Below are 20,824 nucleotides of genomic sequence, written 5' to 3'. Positions count from 1 at the left end.
AGTAGGTGAAACAAACAATAATGTGGCAAATTATGAGACAAGGAGAGATGTTTCAGACCCTTGATGAGCAATCAGAAAAGAGAGAATGTGCTAACACAAAAGAAGGCTGTCTTGCAGCATAGTTGCTTCTAAATGTGTCGGGTTTGCCTATGATTAAAATCACTCTCATCTCTGAGGACACAGACTATATCTTCGGCATGATGTTTCGCTTCTCTTTTCCGATGTTCCAGAGTCTAGCCCATTCTAACATACATTTCCCACCTCCTTTTTAGATTTCCAGAGCTTTTTATGTCTCCCATGCCCGTGCATATGTTCATACAAGAGTCCCCTATGCACACAGACCCCTCTTCCCTTGTTTGCGCTTCCCACCACTTTCATGCTGCTAACGCCTTCTCCTCCGTTAGATGTAAATGTATATGTCGCTTCCCTGGGAAAGTCTGGCTTGGCTGCACCTGTTGGGGCCCCTTTAGCCTCTGTGCTTCTAGAGAGGCCGTCACTGTGTGAAGTGTGATTCTTCTTATGTGTCTGCTTCTTTCAATGCACTGGTGCTCTGTGAGCAAAGGACAACATCTAGTCTCTTCACTGCGGCAGCCCCAAGGCCTAGCACTGCATGTGGGTCATAGTAGGTGCTCAGCGTGCATTCCAAATTAAGGCATAAAATAAGAAAGCATGTAGCTCTTTATACAACTACAGCAGGGCAGAAGAACACTGCTTTCTATTCACTTTTGCTAGTACAGGATATTAGCTTTGATTATATATTTGATCAGTGGGCATATAAAAAGTATTTTGATTTAATAATAAGTACAATTGGATTGATTTTTTTTGTGTCATTTTTTTTACTTGCTCTTTGTGTTACCTTAGGGCTCGACCTGTTTGTGTCCTTGGCTCATTTACTTAGTAAGGAGATATTTATTTGCACTATTTCTCCCTTTAAAAAAATGATCTCACACCCTGTTAGAATTGCCATTATTTTAAAAATCCAAGAATTAATAAGCATTGCTGAGGATGTGGAGAAAGGAGAACCCTTGCACACTGTTGTGGGAATGTAAACTGGTGCAGCTGCTATGGAAAACATTATGGAAATTCCTCAGAAAAGTTAAAAATAAAACTACAATATTATCCAGCAATTCCACTTCTGGGCATTTATCCAAAAGAAATAAAATCACTGTCTCAAAAAGATATCTGCACACCCATGTTTACTGTAGCATTATTTACAATAGCTAAGACCTGGAAACAACCTAAATATCAATCAATCGCTGAATGGATGAAGAAAACATGGTCCTGCATATATATGTATATACAGTGGAATATTACTCAGCCATAAAAAAGAAGGAAATCCTGCCATTTGCAACAGCATGGATGAAACTTGAGGGTTCATAGTAATTGAAATAAGTCAGAGAACAACAGCTACTGTACGACCTTACTTAGAAGTGGGATTTTAAAAAACAAACACATAGATACAGAGAACAGATTGCTGGATGCTAGAGGCAGGGGTTGGGGGGGGCAAAAATGGGTGAAGGAGAGCAAAAGGTACAAACTTCTAGTTACAAGATAAATAAGCCCTGGAGATGTAATGTACGGCATGGCGACTATAGTTAACAATATCGTATATTTCAAAGTCGTTATGAGAGTAGATCTTAGCAATTCTCAGCACAAGAAAAAAATTGTAACTGCCTGGTGATAAATGTTAATTACACTTACTGTGGTGATCATTTCATAATATATACATATCATTACGTTGTACACCTGAAACTCACACAATGTTATATGACAATGAAAATAAAATACATACATAAAACCCAGCCCACCTTCTTGGTCTATTCAAAGAACTGACCTCAGAAAAATTCTTGTTTACACTATTTTTCTGTATGACCTTTTCTTTCACTAATTTCAACTTGCCTGTATTTCCTCTGTTTCACAGTGGTTGGTCATTATTTGCTATATTTGACTTTGTTTTTGCTGTGTGGTTAAGTTTTTTGTAATATTTGAGTTTCTTAGCTCATATAACAAATACTCATCAAGCATACATACATATATGCCAGTTCCTAAGTTAAACATCAAGGCAATTAGGAAAATGACAGATATGATTTTTATCTGTAAGCATCTAATAATTCAGGAAGAGAGAAGCAAACAAAACCTATTTACAAACAGCATGGGTGTGTGGGGCAAACACGAGAGGACACAGCTGAGCTCTGAGGCCGGGACAGCACTCCCACAGGAAGTGGTGTTCAGGAGCCGGTCACGTAAAGGTCGAGCAGGAGGGGCCACCGAAGGCTTTCCTACAGGGGATGTACTCAGTGGTACAAGAAGCGCATTTAACACATCTCTCCTATTTAATAATGCTGCTGCTACAAAAGTCATCTATAGTCCGTCCTCTCAGACTAGCTTTTATCGGGTGGCATTTTTATTTTATAGTAGGTCTGTGGAGCTCCCTTTTGCCCTAGGTGACTTTAATAAAATGAAGGCAGTTACAGTGCTCTATGTGTATGGGTGTGTGTAAAGAAGTGAGGTTCCAGTGGGCAGGACACAGGGGTGAAAGGTCAGGTGTTATGGGGATTTTTGGATCGGTTCCACAGCCACAGTGCTCTGGGCTCCATCAGTGTTACCAGGACTGGAACATGGGCAATCTGCAGACCCCTCCTGACTGGTCTCTCCCAGCACCTCGTAGGTGAACCTTTCGGAAAATCTTTGACAGACCGTCCAACCTTTCCATTGAGCCGAGAGTGAAAATCTAAGCTAGGTACTGACTGTCCCGTCCCTGTGCCCCAAGCTGCTGTCTTTACAGAGCCAGGCATCGTGAATTCACTCTGTTCCACATCTGGGAAGTCTCTTCCTCTGGGTCTGGCTGCTCCAAGACAGCAGAGCAGCTGAGCATCCCAGGGTCAGCGGCTCATTTGTCATGACCCTGACCTTCTCTGGAGGTCCAGTCCTCTACGGCAGGGCTGATGTGCTGTGTCCCTATGCTTGGGTCAGCTTCGGAGTTGCTCTCCCTGTCTCAGCAGAGATGAACGTGAATACTAACACAGAGAGCTAAGTGGGGGGGGAGGGGACTGCCTTCCCAGTGACTTCTGGGTTTGGCTGAAAGTAGTGCACCCGAGATATGGCTGCTGCAAGGAGCCAGCCGCACCGTGAGGGAAGTATTAGGGCGCTAGAGAGAATGACCAGCACCCGCGGTGGCAGGAGTGACAGCTGTGACCCTGCTCCAGAAATGGAACCTCCTGGAGAGCTCTGTAGTTTTAAATTTAAAGGAGCAAATTTGTTTTGCTTCTGCCGAATTTTTTTTCTGGGGGGAGTTGAGGGGGAAGTAACTATTTAAAGAATTCTAAAATTTCTAAACAGTCACTTTGGCTCTGGGTAAGAGGTGGCATCAAAGCCCAGCCATCCCTGTCAGAGTTATTGCAGAAGTGTCCCCCTCCCCCATGGGAGACTTCACAGGAAGTCCGCTGAACTGGGGATTGTGTCTCAGCAATTTTAGCAACTGGACCCACCTGTTAAGTGTGGCCAGGAAGTGTTGGGAATGCTAGCTCCCAGTGCAGATTACAATTCCCTCACCCAAGTATAACGTCTTCATATTGTACTTTTCTTAGGGGTGACGTGCTGTGTTCCTCTCATTATGTATATTCCCCAAATTAGGCTTTGACCAAATGGTCTTTTCCAACCTTCTTAAGTTTGAAGGATTCCTGGTTTTATGAAAGACCCACCTCCCTCTCTCCCCCATGTAAGATGGAAACCTTCATAACGAGATTTATCTCTGGTCATAGCCCCTCGCCCCTTCCCTCACCCCTTTCCACCAGCTGAGGGATTCCCAAGTGGCCCATTGCAATTCAAGAACTGCTGGGTCACAGATGCCTCAGTAGGCAACCTTCCCACCCCAGCCCCACCTCCCTCACCCAGGGGTCCCATGTGTGTTCCTCTGACACCACAGGTCAGAGAAGGCTCCATCTCAGTCCTTCAAGGGAGGACCACGTTTCAAATCTCAGCTTCACTGCTACCCAGGAGTATGACTTGGTTAGGTCCACTAATCTCTCTGAAATAAAGTTTCTTAATTTGTACAATCAGAATGATTGCTTTCTCTAAAAGATTAATGTGAGGGTTAATTAGAAAAATGGAATCCTTAGCCTTGTGTGTGTGTGTGTATTGGGGGTAGGGAGCTAAGAGACTATAACACAAAATTTACAAAAGAAATAAACTAAAGCAGGAGGTGGGGCAGCGGTTATAGGCAGGTGAGGAAAAGGAGAGGCTCTGGACCCATCTGTCTGGGTTCAAATCCCAGCTCCTCCTCTTACTAAGCTTTCTGATCCAGGGAAAGTTAATTACCGACTTTGTTCTCGGGGCAGATGTAATGAGAGCCTGTCTCATAAGGCAGTTGTGAGGATTCAATAAAAGGAGAAAATGCATGGAAAGGGTTTAGTACAATGCCCCCCTCTTTAAGTGCCCACAAAACACAGCTATTACTTTTAATAAAATGTACAAAATTCAAGAGGGGAAATTAACAGTTGTTTTTACGTGGTGTGATTATGAGTATCTTTGCTTTCTTCTTTTTTTTGTTTTCTGGAGTTGTCGAAGTTTTGACATGAACCTGTGAGTTACATTTAAACAATAAAAGTGTAGAGTTCACACTTTTATGAGTAACGATGAGTGGTGACTGTCCCACCCTATTAGACGAAAAAGTTATGGTATTTGTACATTTTGAAAAATGTCTCATTCCCAACTCACATTGTTAAAAAGATAAAGTACACTCTTCCAAAAATGATTGTATCACAAGAATCTTTAATGTTGCAAGTTTACTCATGGTAGGGTTGTACTTGTGTTTAGTAAACTGTGCCAAGTGCCCACATTGAGACCATGTCAGACCACATCAGCGCACTCCACACGGGTGTTTGCTGTGCCCGCGAGGTCAGTAACTGAGGGGACCTTGACTTTTCTCTTGGTTAGGCCAGCTTTACTGGTGAGTTCTTCCTGCCTCCCCGGGGCAGTCTACCCAAGACACACACCCTCCGTTCCATAGAAAAGAATAAGGTGGAAAACTTCTCAATGTATTTCATAAGTTTAGCACATCTCTGGTACAAAAATTCAAGAAAGGTAGCACAAAAGCGAAAGCACCGACCGAGCTTACTTATAAACAAACATGCAGAAGTCCTACCCACTACCTAACAGTACTGAAATGAATACAACATTGCATTAAAAGGTATAAAAGCACTGTACTGAAAACTTAAAAGTTACACGTGAAATACTGCACTGGAAATCCTGAATACGCTAATGCCCACCCACCCCCCGCCCCTCCACCCTGGTGAGGGTCAGAAACCAGGAATCTGCCTCCAGACCTTGCTAGTCCTCGGAGACACTGCTGCGGGGGCAGTGGGCAGTGGGGTCGGCCTCCCGCATCGCCCTGGCCTCCTCCAGAGCCTCTCTGTATCGGGAAGGCCAGGCCTGGGGGTCTTTCTTAAAGACCCTGGCCAGAAACTCCATGATTTGCATCTTGGTGATTTCACGGCTGGCGCGGGAGCCCCAGAAGAACTCGTATTCAGGTGGCTCAACGTGGGGTACGCGCTGGTACTTCAGGTAGTTCTGCTGCACGAACTCCTCGGTGATGAGCTTTCTCACGTCTCCAAAGGTGGAATGCTTCTTCCAGGGCCGCAGCCCAAGGATGCGCAGCACGTTCCAGACCGCGCTCTCCCTGGCGCCGCGGCCCTTCACGTAGATGAGGCTCAGGATCATGAGCAGAAGGCCCGTCATGGGCATGCGGTTGCTCAGCGCCACCCTGTCCAGCTCCTCCGGCTCCAGCGCCTTGACCAGCGAGAACTCCATGGTGTGCAGGCTGGTCAGCCTCAGGTGCAGCCCGAACACGCGGGCGAGGATGAGGCTCGTGCGCCTCAGGATGCTGCGGCACCACTTCTTGTAGCTCCCGATGACATCTTTCACCATGTCTGGGAACCAGATGATCATTCTCTTCTGGTCCTTGACCAGCACGTACCACATGAGCTCGTGCGCCTTCTGCACCAGCTGGGCCGGGGCGGGCGGCGCGGGGCCGGGCTGGGCCGCGCTCGGGGCCTGGTGGGCGCGGCCTTCCTCCGCGGCCTGCTGCAGGGCCTTGGGGTCGGCCTCTTCGCGCGGGGCCGGGGGCGGCGGCGAGGCTAGAGGGGCGTCGCTCGGGCCTGCGGGAGGGCTGTCTGGCCCTGCGAGGGTCGCGGCCTGAGACGCGGGCGCCGAGGGCCCCCCGGGAACCCCACTGCCGCCGTGCACCTCGGAGGTGGCGGCCTGGGCTGCAAAGCCGGGGTCGCACACATCCTTACTTTGTTCCGACATGTCGGCTCTGTGTGACCAGGGCAGGGCCTCTGCGTCCAGGAGCTCTTCGAGCTTGCGCTCCCTCCGCGGACTCCTGGAGAGGAAGTGCGCGTTGCTGCGCGCGGCGCCTTCCGCAGAGGCCAGGAGGGGCGGGGCGGCGGCGGGACGGGCCACTGCGCCTGCGCGTCCGCCGGCCGCGGCCCGGCTGCCGGGGTGGGGCGGGGAGCCCGACGGGGCGGGTGCTCTCGGGGCCCCCAAAGAGGGTGAGGGCAGCTGGGATAATGGCAACAGTGACCCCCCCAGGTGGCCTGTGTATGCTAAGCACGTCTGGGGACGGAGAAGGATGAGCACTATTTAAGGAAAAAGATGAGAACTTAACTTCTGAGATGCTGAGGTTGAGTTTCTTAGAAAACGTTTAACAAGGTACATCCAGAATCAGATTAGATATAAGAGCCCCAGAGAAAGGTGTAGGCTGGTGTGCAAAGTTGGGTTTCCTGACAAATATATATACACACATTTTAAGAAAGGGAAAAAACTATTAAAATTGTAATACTCAATATATGCTGCTAACAAAAGATTAATACAAGTCGTGTGTCTACATGTTTTTGGCACCTTGGGTACATAAACTGTATCAAAGCAATTATGAAAATGTTTATAAAAGCAGGACAATTACAAACTTTTAAGAGGTCCTGCTCCAGTGAGCTCTCAGAGCTCAGTCCAGACATCAGCCTCTTGGGTTTCAGTTGCAGCCGAAGCTGGACTTCACCTCATTCTGGCGAGGTTGCCCATGGCCAACAGTGGAGCCTCACGTCTACCACAGCTCACGTCACAGCTCACGTCTGGCAGGAGGGCCGGCTAATACTGTATCAGGGTGTGTAGTTTGTGCTCGGAGGGTTTAGAGCATTGGAACCAAAGCCCACGTTTGGAATCAAGTAGAGGGTAGACCCTTAGCGATGCTCACGCTCGCAGCCCAACTGGACGCCTCTTCAGATGATGAGGGTGAGGTCTGCTGAAGAGGATCCATTTCCCACCAAGAAGAAAGTTCACGGAAAGGGAGGTGGAAATATGTAAAGCTTGGGACCACCTTTAAGTAGAGAAAATGCACTGGCACGTGTGTCACGGGAGGGGTCGGTAGCTTGATGGCTACCTAAGAAGGTGCCTACCCATAAGCCAGAGATGCAGACTTTCGTGACCATAAGGAAGGGGACAGATGACACCATGGGAGGGGAAGAAGAGGAAGCCAGTACTCATGAGGCTTCTATAACTTCTTTAATTCAAGGTCAAGGATTGGAGATGCGATCCAGTGTTGCCCTGAGAATTCTGAGGATTCATCCGGCTTGCTGGGTTTCCCCAGGTTGGCCCTATTTGATAAGGGCAATGAGTCCTTTCCCGCCAGCATCTTAGAAGCAAATGCCCAAAGTTTACAAAATAGCTCCCCAAGCAAACTCGTGACGGGCTATCTTTAAAATCAAGATTCTGTAAATCTAGTTCCATGGATGCAGGAAGTCTATGGAGAAGTTACCACTTACAATCTTCTGGTGCAGACAGTTTTGCTGGTGGCTCTATAATGTGGAACCGATTACACAGCTGTGGGATAGGCTGTTCTTGGCAGACGCGGGAACGGGAGGAGAGGCCTGTCCTGCCACTGGTTTCCATAGTGAACAGAGGAGGGGGGGCACCCTGGAGCCTCCGGTGGAGAGCACGCATGCTCACAGCACAGAGGCCCAGAGGCCCCGTGTGAAATGTGACTCTTTCTGGCCCCTTCCTGTCCACACAGGCAGCACACTCAACCTTGAGCCCCGCATGGGCCCCACATGCAGGCTGAAGGACTGAGGAAGATAACTCGCATGAACATGCTCAGCAAATATTGAGCCACGTCTATTATGTGCCTGAGAGTTTCATTTTAGAAAAGTAGCTCGTTCTTGGGGGGGGAAACAACCCATTGGGACTGTTTGCAGCCTGGCCACTTTTTCTTAGAAAAGAATAAGATGTGAGACCAGGCAGGGCTGTTTTTTACAGTTGGGAGGTGACCGGAGGGGACTCGAGCCTGGCCCCTCAGCCACTCCAGTGTCCCTAGAGTGACACTGCATGCCTGTCCAACTGAGGCCCAAAGACACTCACTGAAATGTGAGAGCTTCTCGTCCCGCCCAGACCCACAGGGACCCACAGGGACTGACACTCAGGCACAGACAGGTTCGGTATCTTCAGAAAGGTCAACTGGAATCAGAGAGAAAGAAGCCTGGATGGAGGCTGGGGGCAGGTGGAGAAGGAGAGGTAGAGAGACCGCCTTGGAGACCTTCCACGGGACTCCACCTGGAAAGGATGGTGCAACTATTTACTACACCCTACATTTGGGGCATTGTGCCTGGGGATAGAATGAGAAGAGACCTGGTCTCTGCAGTGTATCGTGAGGAGAAATGGTGGAGGGGGAGGGCCTCAAGCAAAGAAACAAATGAGTAATTAAATAATCATAGTGTGATGTGTACCGCGAAGGAGCCATGATATCGAGGCAGAGGATAGAATAGGGGGAACCAGTGTCGAGCAGGGCTGGCAGGGAAGATATAGATAATAAGGAGATGCGAAGGGAGCCTGAGTGCCGGGAACGACCAGACTCTGTCTCGGGGTGGCCGGGATCGACCAGTGCCACGTGGCTAGTATATGGAGGCACTGTTTCCTGAGACTATTTGGAGAAGAGAGTGGACACGCCCGGCAGATATCTGGATATATAGGTCTCAGGAAAGAGGCCTGGGCTGAAAAGTGAGGTTTGGGAGGGAAGACGGTAAATAATGTCACCCTGAGAGCGTCTAGAGCAGAATTCTTCAAGGGGACCACTCGTGGTGCGAGGGTGGGGTAATTTTTCATTGTGTGAAAGTGTAACACACACCACAGAGGTTGACACCTTGGTCCCTGTAAACACACATGTAAACGTCTTTCTGATATGGACAAAACAGAAAGCATAAGAAAAGAAAAACGATGCCCTCCCCCTACAGTGCCAAAAGCCCTTTTATGGGCAGTACATTTTCTTGTTGAGAACCACTGACAATAACAAGTGAGGAGAAGGAAGAAAGACAGAGCTGACCAACAGGCCTCTTTCCAGAGGATCATAGGATTTCCTCACTGTATCTGTTTCTGGGACATTTCTTCTTGATGATAAATCCTGTTCAAACAGACCTGCGTTCAAGTTTGTGTTGCGTAATTCTTTTTACATATTGCTGATTTAATCTGCTGGTATTTTGTTGAGGATTCTTGTGTGTGTGTTCTGCTGGGATATTGGTCTGTAGTGATCTCTTTTTGTGCTGTCTTTATCCATTGTTTTTTTAAATTAAAGTATAGTTGGCATACAATTTTATATTAGTTTCAGGTGTACAACACAGTGATTTGACATTTATATTCGTTACAATGTGATCACCACTCTAAGTCTAGTACCCATCTGTCACCGTTATTGGCAATATTGACTATATCACACTGTTATTGACGATATTTCCCTTCACCTTTTTGACAAATCCTATCACCCACCCACCCCCATCAGTTTATTTTTTGTTTCTGTGAGTCTATTTTTGTTTTGTTTTGTTTGTTTGCTTTGATTTTTTGAACTTCCATATATAAGTAAAATCATGTGATTTTTGTCTGTCTCTAACTGACTTATTTCACTTACATAATGCACTCTAGGTCCATCCATGTTCTCGCAAATGGCAGGATTTCATGCTTTTTTATTGCTGAATAATAGTCCATTACACACATGGGTGCGCATATGTGTACACACACACACACACACACCCCACATCTTCTTTCTCCATTTATCTTTCAATGGACACCTAAGCTGCTTGCACATCTTGGCTATTGTAAGTAATGCTGCAGTGAACATAGGGGTGCAGATATGTTTACAAATTAGTGTTTTCATTTTCTTTGGATAAATGCCCAGAAGTGGAATTGCTGGGTCATATGGTAGTTCTATTTTTAGATTTTTTGGGAACCTCCATACTGTTTTCCATTGTGGCTGCACCAATTTACATTCCTATCAATAGTGCACAAAGGTTCCCGGTTCCCTTTTCTCCACATCCTCACCAACACTTGTTTGTTGACTTTTCATTAATAGCCATTCTGACAGGTGTGAGGTGACATCTCACGGTAGTTTTGATTTGCATTTCCCTGATGATTAGTGACATTGAGTATCTTTTCACATGTCTGTTGGCCATCTGTATGTCCTCTTTGGAGAAATGTCTATTCAGGTCCTCTGCCCATTTTTTGATTGGATTGTTTATTTTTTGTTATTGAGTTGAATGAGTTCCTTATATATTTTAGATATCAACCCCTTATCAGATATATCATTTGTGAATATCTTCTCCCATTCAGTAGGTTGGCTTTTTGTTTTATTGATGGTTTCCTTCACTTTTTAGGTTGATATAGTCTCATTTGTTTATTTTTTCTTTTGTTTCCCTTATCTAAGGAGACATATCCAAAAAGATATTGCTAAGAGAGATGTCAAAGTGTTTACTACCTATGTTTTCTTCTGGGAGTTTTATGGTTTCTGATCTTACAGTAAGTACTTAATCCATTTTGAGTTTAGTCTTGGATATGGTATAAGAGAGTGGGTGGTCCAGTTTCTTTCTTTTTCCTTTTTGCATGCATCTGTCTATTTTTCCCAACATTACTGTTGAAGAGACTGCCATTTCCCCATGGTATATTCTTTCCTCCTTTTTCATATATTAATTGACCATATAAGTGAGGGTTTCTTTCTGGGCTGTCTATTCTGTTCCATTATCTATGTGTCTGTTTTTCTGCCAGTTACAATTACCCACCTGGCACCATACATACTTATTACAACATTATTGATTATATTCCCTGTGATATACTTTACATCCTTATGACCATTTTGTAACTACCAATTTGTACCTCTTAATCCTTTCCCCCTTTACTCATCCCCCAATTCCCCTCCCACTTGGCAAATTCAAAATGTTCTCTGTATCTATGAGATTGCTTCTGTTTTGTTTTTGTTTATTTTGATTTTTAGATTCCATATTAAGTGAGATCATATGGTATTTGTCTTTCTCTGTCTGACTTATTTCACTTAGCATAATAACCTCTAGGTCCATCCATGTTGCTGCAGATGGTAAGGTTTCATTCTTTTTATGGCTGAATAATATTGCATTGTACATATGTACCACTTCTTCTTTATCCATTCATCTATTGAAGGACACCCACATTGCTTCCATAGCTTGGCTATTGTAAATAATGCTGCAGTGAACATTTAGATGTATTTATCTTTTCAAGTTAGTGTTTTGGCTTTCTTCGGATAAATACCCAGAAGAGAAATTGCTGAGTCCCTTTTTGTCTCTTATAGTTTTTTGTTTTAAAGTCTATTTTGTCTGGTATAATTATACCAGACAAAATAGACTTTAAAACAAAACTTTTCTGTTTTTCTTCTACATCAACTTTTCTTTTTTTTTTCATTTTCACAAAATATCTTTTTCCATCTCTTTAATTTCAGTCTGTGTGTATCTTTCAATCTGAAGTGAGTCTCTTGTAGGCAGCATATGTAAGGGTCTTGTTATCTTAACCATTCATGTACCATATGTCTTTTGATTGGAGCATTTAATTCATTTACATTTAAAGTAATTGTTGATAGGTATGCAGTTATTGCCATTTATTAGTCATATTTATAATTTCTCCTTCTTCTTCTTCTTCTTCTTCTTCTTCTTCTTCTTCTTCTTCTTCTTCTTCTTCTTCTTCTTCTTCTCTTCTTCCTCCTCGTCCTCTTCCTCCTCTTTCCCCTTCTTCTTCAAGAATTCCTGTTAACATTCTTTGTAATGCTGGTTTGGTGGTGATGAACTCCTTTAGCTTTTTCTTGTCGGGGAAGCTCTTTATCTGTCTTTTGATTCTAAATTATAGCTTTGCTGGGTAGTATAATCCCTGTTGCAGGTCCTTGCTTTGCATCACTTTGAATATTTTCTGCCAGTCCCTTCTGGCCTGCAAAGTTTCTGTTGAAAAATCAGATGACAGTCTTATGGGGGCTCCCTTATAAGTAACTAACTGCTTTTCTCTTGCAGCTTTTAAGATTCTCTCTTTGTCTTTAGCATTTGGCATTTAAATTATGATGTGTCTTGGTGTGGGCCTGTTTGGGTTCATCTTGTTTGGGCCTCTCTGTGCTCCCTTGATGTGGATGTTTGTTTCTTTCCCCAGATGAGGACATTTTTCAACCATTATTTCTTCAAATATACTTTCTGCTCCCCCTTTGTTCTCTCTACTCCTTCTGGAATACCTATAACACAAATGTTAGAGTGCTTGATGTTGTCCCAGAAGTATCTTACATTATCTTTCTTCTTCTTCTTCTTCTTTTTTTCATTTTGCTGTTTTGATTGGGTGATTTCCACTATTCTGTCTTCCAGGTCACTAATATGTTCTTCTATATGAACTAACCTGATATTTATTTCTCCATTTTTTTTTAAATTTCTGTTGCTACATTCTTTATCTCTGATTTGTTCTTCATTATATTTTCCAACCCTTTTGTTGACGTTCTCGCTGAGTTCCTCTATTCTATTCTCAAGTTTGTTAAGCATCTTTATAACCATTCTTTCAATTCTTTATCACACAAGTTACTTATCTTCAATTCATTAGAGTCTTTCTCCAGATTTCTTTTTTCTCATTCCTTCATTTGGGGCATATTTTTCTGTATTTCCACTTTGTTTGACTTTCTGTGTTTGTTCCTGTAAGTTATATGAAATAGCTATCTCTCCCAATCTTGAAAAAAATGGCCTCTGTCTAGACTGAGTGCCAGATGGTTTGGACAGGGCAGTTGTAGTTGGGGTCAGCGTGTGCCGTGTCCGGTGTGCTGCCTGGCTAGAAGGAGATGGTTCCAGGTGGGGCAGTCTGGTGTGCAGTGGGTGCTGTAGCTCCCTGTTGTTCTAGCTGTACATGGCTACAGTGGAGTAGGCATGAGGCAGTCTGATGTGCATGCACTTCCGTGCCCTTATGATCTGGGCGGCATGCCCTGTTGCTTTGTTTGTTGCCCAAGCCAGGTCTGGGCAGGCTGCCCTGCTGTGCACGTCGCAGTGCCCTACTAGTTCCCTATTTTCACTGGGCCGGGTAACCCTGAGTGCTCACAGCACAGCACTTCGTTAGTTCAGCACTCTTTCTGAGTGGGGCAGTCCTAGGTGCTCTTGCAGTAGCACCCTACTACTTTGGCACTCTCTCTGGCTGGGGGAGCCCCGCATGTGCATTCAGCAACTTCCTTCCATACTCTCTGGAACAATCTCAGGGTGGAGGGGCCCGTGCATGCACTATAGAGGGTTCCTGTTCCTGCTAGAGCTCCCTGGGGACACGCTGTAGCAGCCCTGCAGGTCGGCAGAACACCTGTGTAGAACGGCTACACACGACCTAAGTGCAGCTGAAAGAAAAACAATGGTGCTCACCAGTTCCTGCGGTCCTGGGGTGTGCCCTCAGCTCCCGGAGAGCTCCCATGTTCCCCGACCTGCCCTGTGCAGTCTTCCTCTCTTGCTTATTGTGCAGAAGCTGTCTAGTTGGCCCTCAGTTGTCTCTCAGGAGGACTTGCTGTAAATATAGGTGTACAGGGATATTCACATGGCAGCCTCCCCCATGTGTCTATATCTCTTACATCCTTCTCCTGTCTCCTATAAACACACCAATCATTATAGGTATGACTCGCCTTGGATCCAGGATGATCTCATGTTGAGATTCTTCAATGAATTTTATCTGTAAAAACACTTTTTTTAAAGAAACCATATTAGGTAACATTCACATGTCGCAGGGACTGGGGCATGGATATCTTGGGGGATATTGTTCAGCTTACCACAGGGGTCAGTAATGTGTTAAGAAAATTGAGAATCCAGGTATTTCAGTAGTCTGAGAAGTAGAGAAATAGCCACGCCTGAAAAACAAGTCAGGGGAAGATGGAATCCTGGCAAAACCCTTGCCCTCCAGAAAGTCATCCCTTTGGAAGGATGAGTAATAAGGTGATTTAAAATTGCAGAGTACCCTGGGGTTTCCAAGGAATCCTGTGGAGTCTTTAACATTCAGAGACAATCAAGCTGGCAAAGGCTGCTGGGTAAAGTCCAGGTCTAGCATTTCCCCTAACTCCTTGCTCTGTGGTACAGTACACTCATATTGATCTACAGTAGGTTGGTCTCAAGACGCAGGGAGTTCACTGTCTCCATATCATTAGGTCCCAGTAGCTGTATTTGGGAGTCTCATGGAAAATAGCCTCAAATCCCACTTATCCACTGACAAATTAGAATCTTACATTCAAACGCTAACCTCTGGAATAAGGGAAGGTCTTCATGATGTAGGGACCCCATCATCCTCATTGCGTCAGAGCCCTTGGTTATTAGCTTCCACTGCTTATGTTGTTTGGTAGGGATTCATTTTTATAATTAGATAAAATTATGTAAAATATTTTTTATAATTATGGCCTTACCTGTCCCCCTTTTGATTAATGTGTTAGTTAAAGAGCTACATAAGCCCCATTTTGCTTTAGATTTGTTGTATTGCTTCCAACTGTGTGTGTGTATGTGTGTGTGTGTGTGTATATATACTAAAATTCAGTCCTGTCAGTCATCACTCAGTTAGTGCAGACCCCACAGGTTGAAAGGCACCATCCGCAACAAGACTGCCCTTGCTTCTGATACCAGCTGTACTTCAGCGATCCCCAGGCCACCAGCACTTCTGACAAGCTATAAATTCAGCTATAAATTCAGCGGTCCCCATGGCCCTCACAGATTCAACAATTCAGTAGAATGACTCACAGCGTGCATGAAAAAATGCTATACACAAGATCATAGTTTTATTATAAAAGGTGAGGTCTGGGAGGGTTTCCAACATACATTTTCATTCCCTCTCCCCATTGAGTCAGGGTGTATAACTCTCTCTGCACATTAATGTATTCATTAACCGGGAAGCTCTACTGAGTTTCACTGTCCAGAGATGTTGTTGGGGTTTCATTATGTAGGTATGAGTGCTCAAATCATTGACCATGGAGTTGAACTCAATCTCCAGCCACCCTCCCCTCCATGGAGGTCTGGAAATGAAAATCCCAACCGTCTGCTCATATGATTGATCTTTCTGGTAACCATCCCCCATTTGGAAGTTGCTTATTGGCCCACCATGATTCACCTCATTAGCATATCAAGGATACTGCTATCACTCAAGACATTACAAGGGTTTTTGAAGTTGTGAGCCTGGAACCTGGGACAAAGACTAATTTCTTAATTGTCCCACAGCCTCTGATAAGACAGCTTGAATGCATCCTCACCCCCTTCCTGGTACTCTAGCTTCCTCTATTTTATGTAAACAGCAGCTCTCTTTGGACTGAGCTCTCTACCCTCCAGCAAAAGCTGAGAAGACACTTTAATGTTCCTAGAAGACAGGGCTCTAGAAGCACAGGTTTCCCTCCAGGGCATGGAGACCGCGCCCATTCATTATGCGGGAGGGCATGAGCCGGCATCCATTCTGTCTGACGTGTGGCTTTGAAAACCTTGGGTGTTCCGTATCAATTTATTCACCACTGTCTTTTCCCATGCATGGATTCTTGTGATTTATTATTGACAACTTTATTGAGGTATAATTCATATAAGATAAAGTACATACGAGATCAGACAATTAAGTTCACGAACTTGTTGCAATGATGTTGCTAACCTTTTTTGATATCAGAGGGATTATTCATTATGAATTTGTACCAACTGGACACACAGTTAATCAAGTTTACTATTTGGAAGTGCTGAAAATGCTGCATGAAAAACTTAGATGACCTGAACTTTTCACCAACAATCCATGGCTCTTTCATCACGACAATGCACCAGCTCCCATGGCACTGTCTGTGAGGGAGTTTTTAGCCAGTAAATGAATAACTGTATTGGAACACCCTCCATGCTCACCTGATCTGGCCCCCGGTGACTTCTTTCTTTAGTTGAAGATAAAGGAAATATTGAAAGGAAGACATTTTGATGACATTCAGGACATCAGGGGTAATACGACAGCTCTGATGGCCATTCCAGAAAAAGAGTTCCAAAATTGCTTTGAAGGGTGGACTAAGCACTGGCATCAGTGCGTAGCTTCCCAAGGGGAGTACTTAGAGGGTGACCTTAGTGATACTCAGCAATAAGGCATGTAGCACTTTTTCTAGGGTCAGTTTGCGAACTTAATTGTCCTACCTTCATGTATTGAAATGGTATAGATTGATAACTTTTGACATACAAGTATATATAAGCATTACCCCAATCAAGATTCTAAACATATCCACCACCCTCAAAATTTCCTCACGTCTCTTGGTAATCACTTCCCCACCCACTTTTATTTTTGAGTAACCAATGATATGCCTTTGTGTCACAATAGGCTAGTATACATTTTCTAGACTGTATATAAATGGAATCATATAGTGTGTACTCTTTTCTGCTGGTTTCTTTTACTCAGCACAGTTATTTTGAGATCCATCCATGCTGTAGCATATACCAAGAGTTTATGTTGCTGAATGGTATTATATTGTATAAATACACCATGTACTGCATTTATTTAATCATTTAAACAGTTTATTTCACCTCTGTTGATAACATTTTACGTGCTTCCATTTTCCATCTATTACAAATAAAATTGCTGTGAATATTCATGTTAAAGCCTTTGCATGGACATATGCCTTCATTTCTCTTCCTAGCAATGGATTGCATGGACCATTTGCTAGGTAAATGCTTCCCTTTTAAATAAATTGCCAAAGAGTTCTTCCAAAGTCACTGTAACATTTTGCGTTTTCCACTCGCAGTGCGTGAGGGTACCAGTTTTGCCACATTTCACAAATACTCGGTCCAGTCTCTTTAATTTTCGCTGCCCTAATAGGGGTGCAGTGGTAACTTGTTGCACTTTTAATTCCGTTTGCCTAATGCTAATGATATTGAGAATTTTTTATGTGTTTTTCAACAGCCATGTATCATCTGTGGTAAAGGGTGCTTTGGAAATATTTTATCTTAGGTACAGTTGTCTTTTCATTCTCTTAAAATAATTTTTTGAGAACAGAATGTTTTTATTTTGATTAAGTCCAATTTATCAATGTGTTCTTAAATGGATTGTGCATTTTGATGTCAGAGCTAAGAAGTATTTTCCTAGCCCGAGGTGTTACACTTTCTCCCATGTTTTCTTCTAGAAGTTTTATAGTATTAGGTTTAATGCAGGGTGCACTTGCAATGTAAATACTTATCAATTTTGTCTCAAGTTTTGTATAAAATGTAAATGTAAGTTATGGATTGAAGTTCGTTCTTTCAAAAAGACTTCTTCAATACAGAATTGCCTCTAGGAATCCACTAGAGGCAGTAGCCCATGTGTGGGCCAATCTATTTCTTGACTTTCAGTTCTGTTCCATTCATCTGATCTATCTTACACCAATACCACAGTCTTAATTAATATTGAATTATTTTCTTTATCCAATCATCTATCAAAGGACACTTTGGTCATTTCTATGTCTTGGCCTCCATAAAGAAAGCTGCAGTGAATATCCGGGTACATATATCTTTATGGATAAATGTTTTCAGATTATTTTGGTATATATATATATATACGCAATGGAATACTACCCTGCCATAAGAAAAGATGAAATAGTGTCATTTGCGACAACATGGATAAATCTTGAGATTATTATGCTAAGTGAAAGAAATCAGACAGAAAGTCAAGAACCATATGATTTCACTGATATGTGGGATATAAAACTGAGAACAACAAAGGAACGAGACAAACAAATGAAGAAACAAAACTCATAGACACAGACAGTAGTTTAGTAGTTACCAGAGTGTAAGCCGGGAGGGAGGTGGTAGATGAGGGTAAAAGGGATCAAATATATGGTGATGGAAGGAGAACTGACTCTGGGTGGTGAACACACAATGTGATAAATAGATGATGTATTACAGAATTGTACACTTGAAACCTATGTAATTTTACTAACCATTGTCACCCCAATAAACTTCAATTTAAAAAAATTAAGCTTAAAAAATATTGAATTATCACAAATCTTATCATGAGATACTGTTAGGATTCCATCTTTAATTTTCATTTTCGAGGTTGTTTTAGGTATTCTCGGTTCTTCGTATTTCAATCGGAATTTTTGAGTCAATTTTTTTATTTCTACCGTATACATTGTAAAAATGATCACCACAGTCAAGTTCATTAACACAAACGTCTACGAGGAACTGCCAAGCTATTTTGTTACATTCCCAATCATCAGTTCACAAAGGTTCCAATTTCTCCACGTGCTTGTCAAAACACTGTTATGTTCTCTCTCTTTTTTTACTTGTCACCGCCCTAGTGGAGGAGTTCTCTCATTGTGGTTTTGATTTGCATTTCCTGGTGATTAAAGATAGTGAGGCTAGTTCCATGTGCTTGTTGGCCATTTGTATAAATTATTTGGAGAAATGTCTATTCACATCCTTTAACAATTTTTAAAACTGGGTTGTTTATTGAGTTGGAGGGGGTCACAATATATTCTGTATACTAGACACTTAACAGATACAAGAGTTGGCATTGTTTTCTCCCAATTTGCACATTGTGCCTTTGCTTTCTAGCCACCCTCGCCAATGTGGGAAAAACAAATGTCAGCTCCAGCACTGCTCCATCAAGAAACTGCCTCACAGCTCAAAATGCACGGTGGCCATTTTTTATATATATATATAACGAAGTTCACGTTTCTCCCCTGACCAAGCCACACTAGGAGTGTTGTCTCCATAGGGTTGGTGAGGAGGTAAGCGAAAATGTCAGAATGCTCCGTAACCCAAATTTAGCCATTTTTTTCTTCAATAAGCACTCCCCTGATTGCTGTAAGTTTCGGGTTAGAGTCTAAAATATGGGAAAAGTGGATCTGTCAGTTTTGGCCAGTTCAATGTTTGCTTCAGTGGAGGGACCAGTAATCCAGCTCCCTACTCTCCCTTCATTCAGCTTTTGCATATCTGAAAACATCTTCATTTGACCTCTTTTTAAAGCTTTTTTCACTGTGTATAAAATGAAATGCCTAAGTGTTTACTTGTTTTAGAACAGTAGCCTCCCTTTTCTGCAAGGGATAAGTGTAAGACCCCTGGTGGATGCTTGAAACTATGAAAAGTCCCAAACCCTGTATATACTTATATGTATTTTCCCTATACATTTATACCTATGATAAGGTTTCATTTATAAGGCACAATAAGAGATTAACAATAATAGCTCATAATTATACCAATATACTATAATAAAATCAATCTCTCTCTCTCTCTCTCTCTCTCTCTCTCTCTCTCTCATACTTTAGGGGGCTCCTAAGTGACTGTCCGGTAATGAATATGTTGTGAATACTATAGACAGCAGGGCGATTCATTTCCCGGGCAGGACAGAGTGGGATGGCACGAGATTTCATCACACTATTCAGTACCGCTCACAATTTAAAACCTATGAATTCTTCAGTTCTGGAATTTTCCATTTAATATTTTCAGACCATGGTTGAACCTGGGTAATTGAAAGTATGGAAAACGAACCCATGGATAAGGGGGGACTCTGTACTGTAAAGATACTGCTTTACTGTCCTTTCAGTCACACTGTTTCAAGGAGGCATCTGTCTGCTGGCATGTTTATCTTTTCCTCGGTATGTGATGTGTCTGCATTTTCTCTGGATGCTGTTAACTTTATCACCAGATTTGGGTATTTTGATTATGAGGAGCATTGAAGTAATTTTCTTTTAAGTTTCTTATCCGTGGCTTCATTAAGCTTCTCGAATGTGTGTGTTTACACTTTTCATGAAATTCTGAAAAATTTTCACCATGACGTCTTCAGTTTTTTGGAGACACACATGGCATGTATATACAAACAATGTTAGGCTGCTTGAAGTTGTCTCAGCTCACTGATTTTTTAAAAAGTTTCTGTTCTCTATGTTCAATTTTTCGGATAATTTCTATTGCTATCATTTTAATTTCATTAGTATTTTCTTTCTTTTTTTAATTAAAGGTTATTGGGGTGACAATGGTTAGTAAAGTTACATAGGTTTCAGGTGTACTATTCTGTAATCCATCATCACTAGTATTTTCTTTGCCATGTTTATTCTCTTATGATTCCATTAAGTGTATTTGTTTTATCTCACATTATAGCTTCCATCTCTAGAAGTTTGATTTCTATCTCTTTTATAACTTCAATGGCTCTACCTAAATTTTCAAACAGATGAGATGCAGTTACAGTAACTGTTCTAATATTTTTCTTTCTTCTTCCTAATTCTAATATCTGTGTCAAGTCTGGATCAATTTCAATTGATTCATTTTTTTCCTCATTCTTTTTTTTATTAGTTTCAGGTGTACAAAACAATGTAATAGTTAGACATTTACACCCCTCACAAAGGGATATTCTCCCTCCCCCAATCTATACCCTCTGACATCATATGTAGCTGTTACAATTCCATTGACTGTATTCCCTATGCTGTGCTCCACATCGCGTGACTATATATATTGCATTTCCATGTTCCTTTGTATGTCTGGTATTGACTGACAGACATTTTGAATATTATCCTGTCAGAACCACTAAATATTCTTTTTGTTGTTGT

General features: G+C 42.9%; 1 protein-coding gene across 1 annotated transcript; it reads right to left on the bottom strand.

The window, feature by feature from the left end:
- Positions 1-4,750: 4,750 nt before the first annotated feature.
- On the bottom strand, positions 4,751-6,441 carry NDN (necdin, MAGE family member). Its single transcript, XM_019753243.2, has one exon. The coding sequence runs from the start codon at positions 6,304-6,306 to the stop codon at positions 5,329-5,331; it is 978 nt and encodes a 325-aa protein (XP_019608802.2). The 5' UTR covers positions 6,307-6,441; the 3' UTR covers positions 4,751-5,328.
- Between the last annotated feature and the right edge of the window lie 14,383 nt (positions 6,442-20,824).

The sequence above is a fragment of the Rhinolophus sinicus genome, linkage group LG13, assembly GCF_036562045.2.
Source record: "Rhinolophus sinicus isolate RSC01 linkage group LG13, ASM3656204v1, whole genome shotgun sequence".
NCBI lineage: Eukaryota > Metazoa > Chordata > Mammalia > Chiroptera > Rhinolophidae > Rhinolophus > Rhinolophus sinicus.
Note: the sequence above shows the minus strand (reverse complement) of the source record. Positions and strands in the feature narration are given on the sequence as shown.

Bases quoted from the DNA above. Each gene is read 5' to 3' on its own strand.
- NDN (XM_019753243.2), bottom strand. From the start codon at position 6,306: ATGTCGGAACAAAGTAAGGATGTGTGCGACCCCGGCTTTGCAGCCCAG.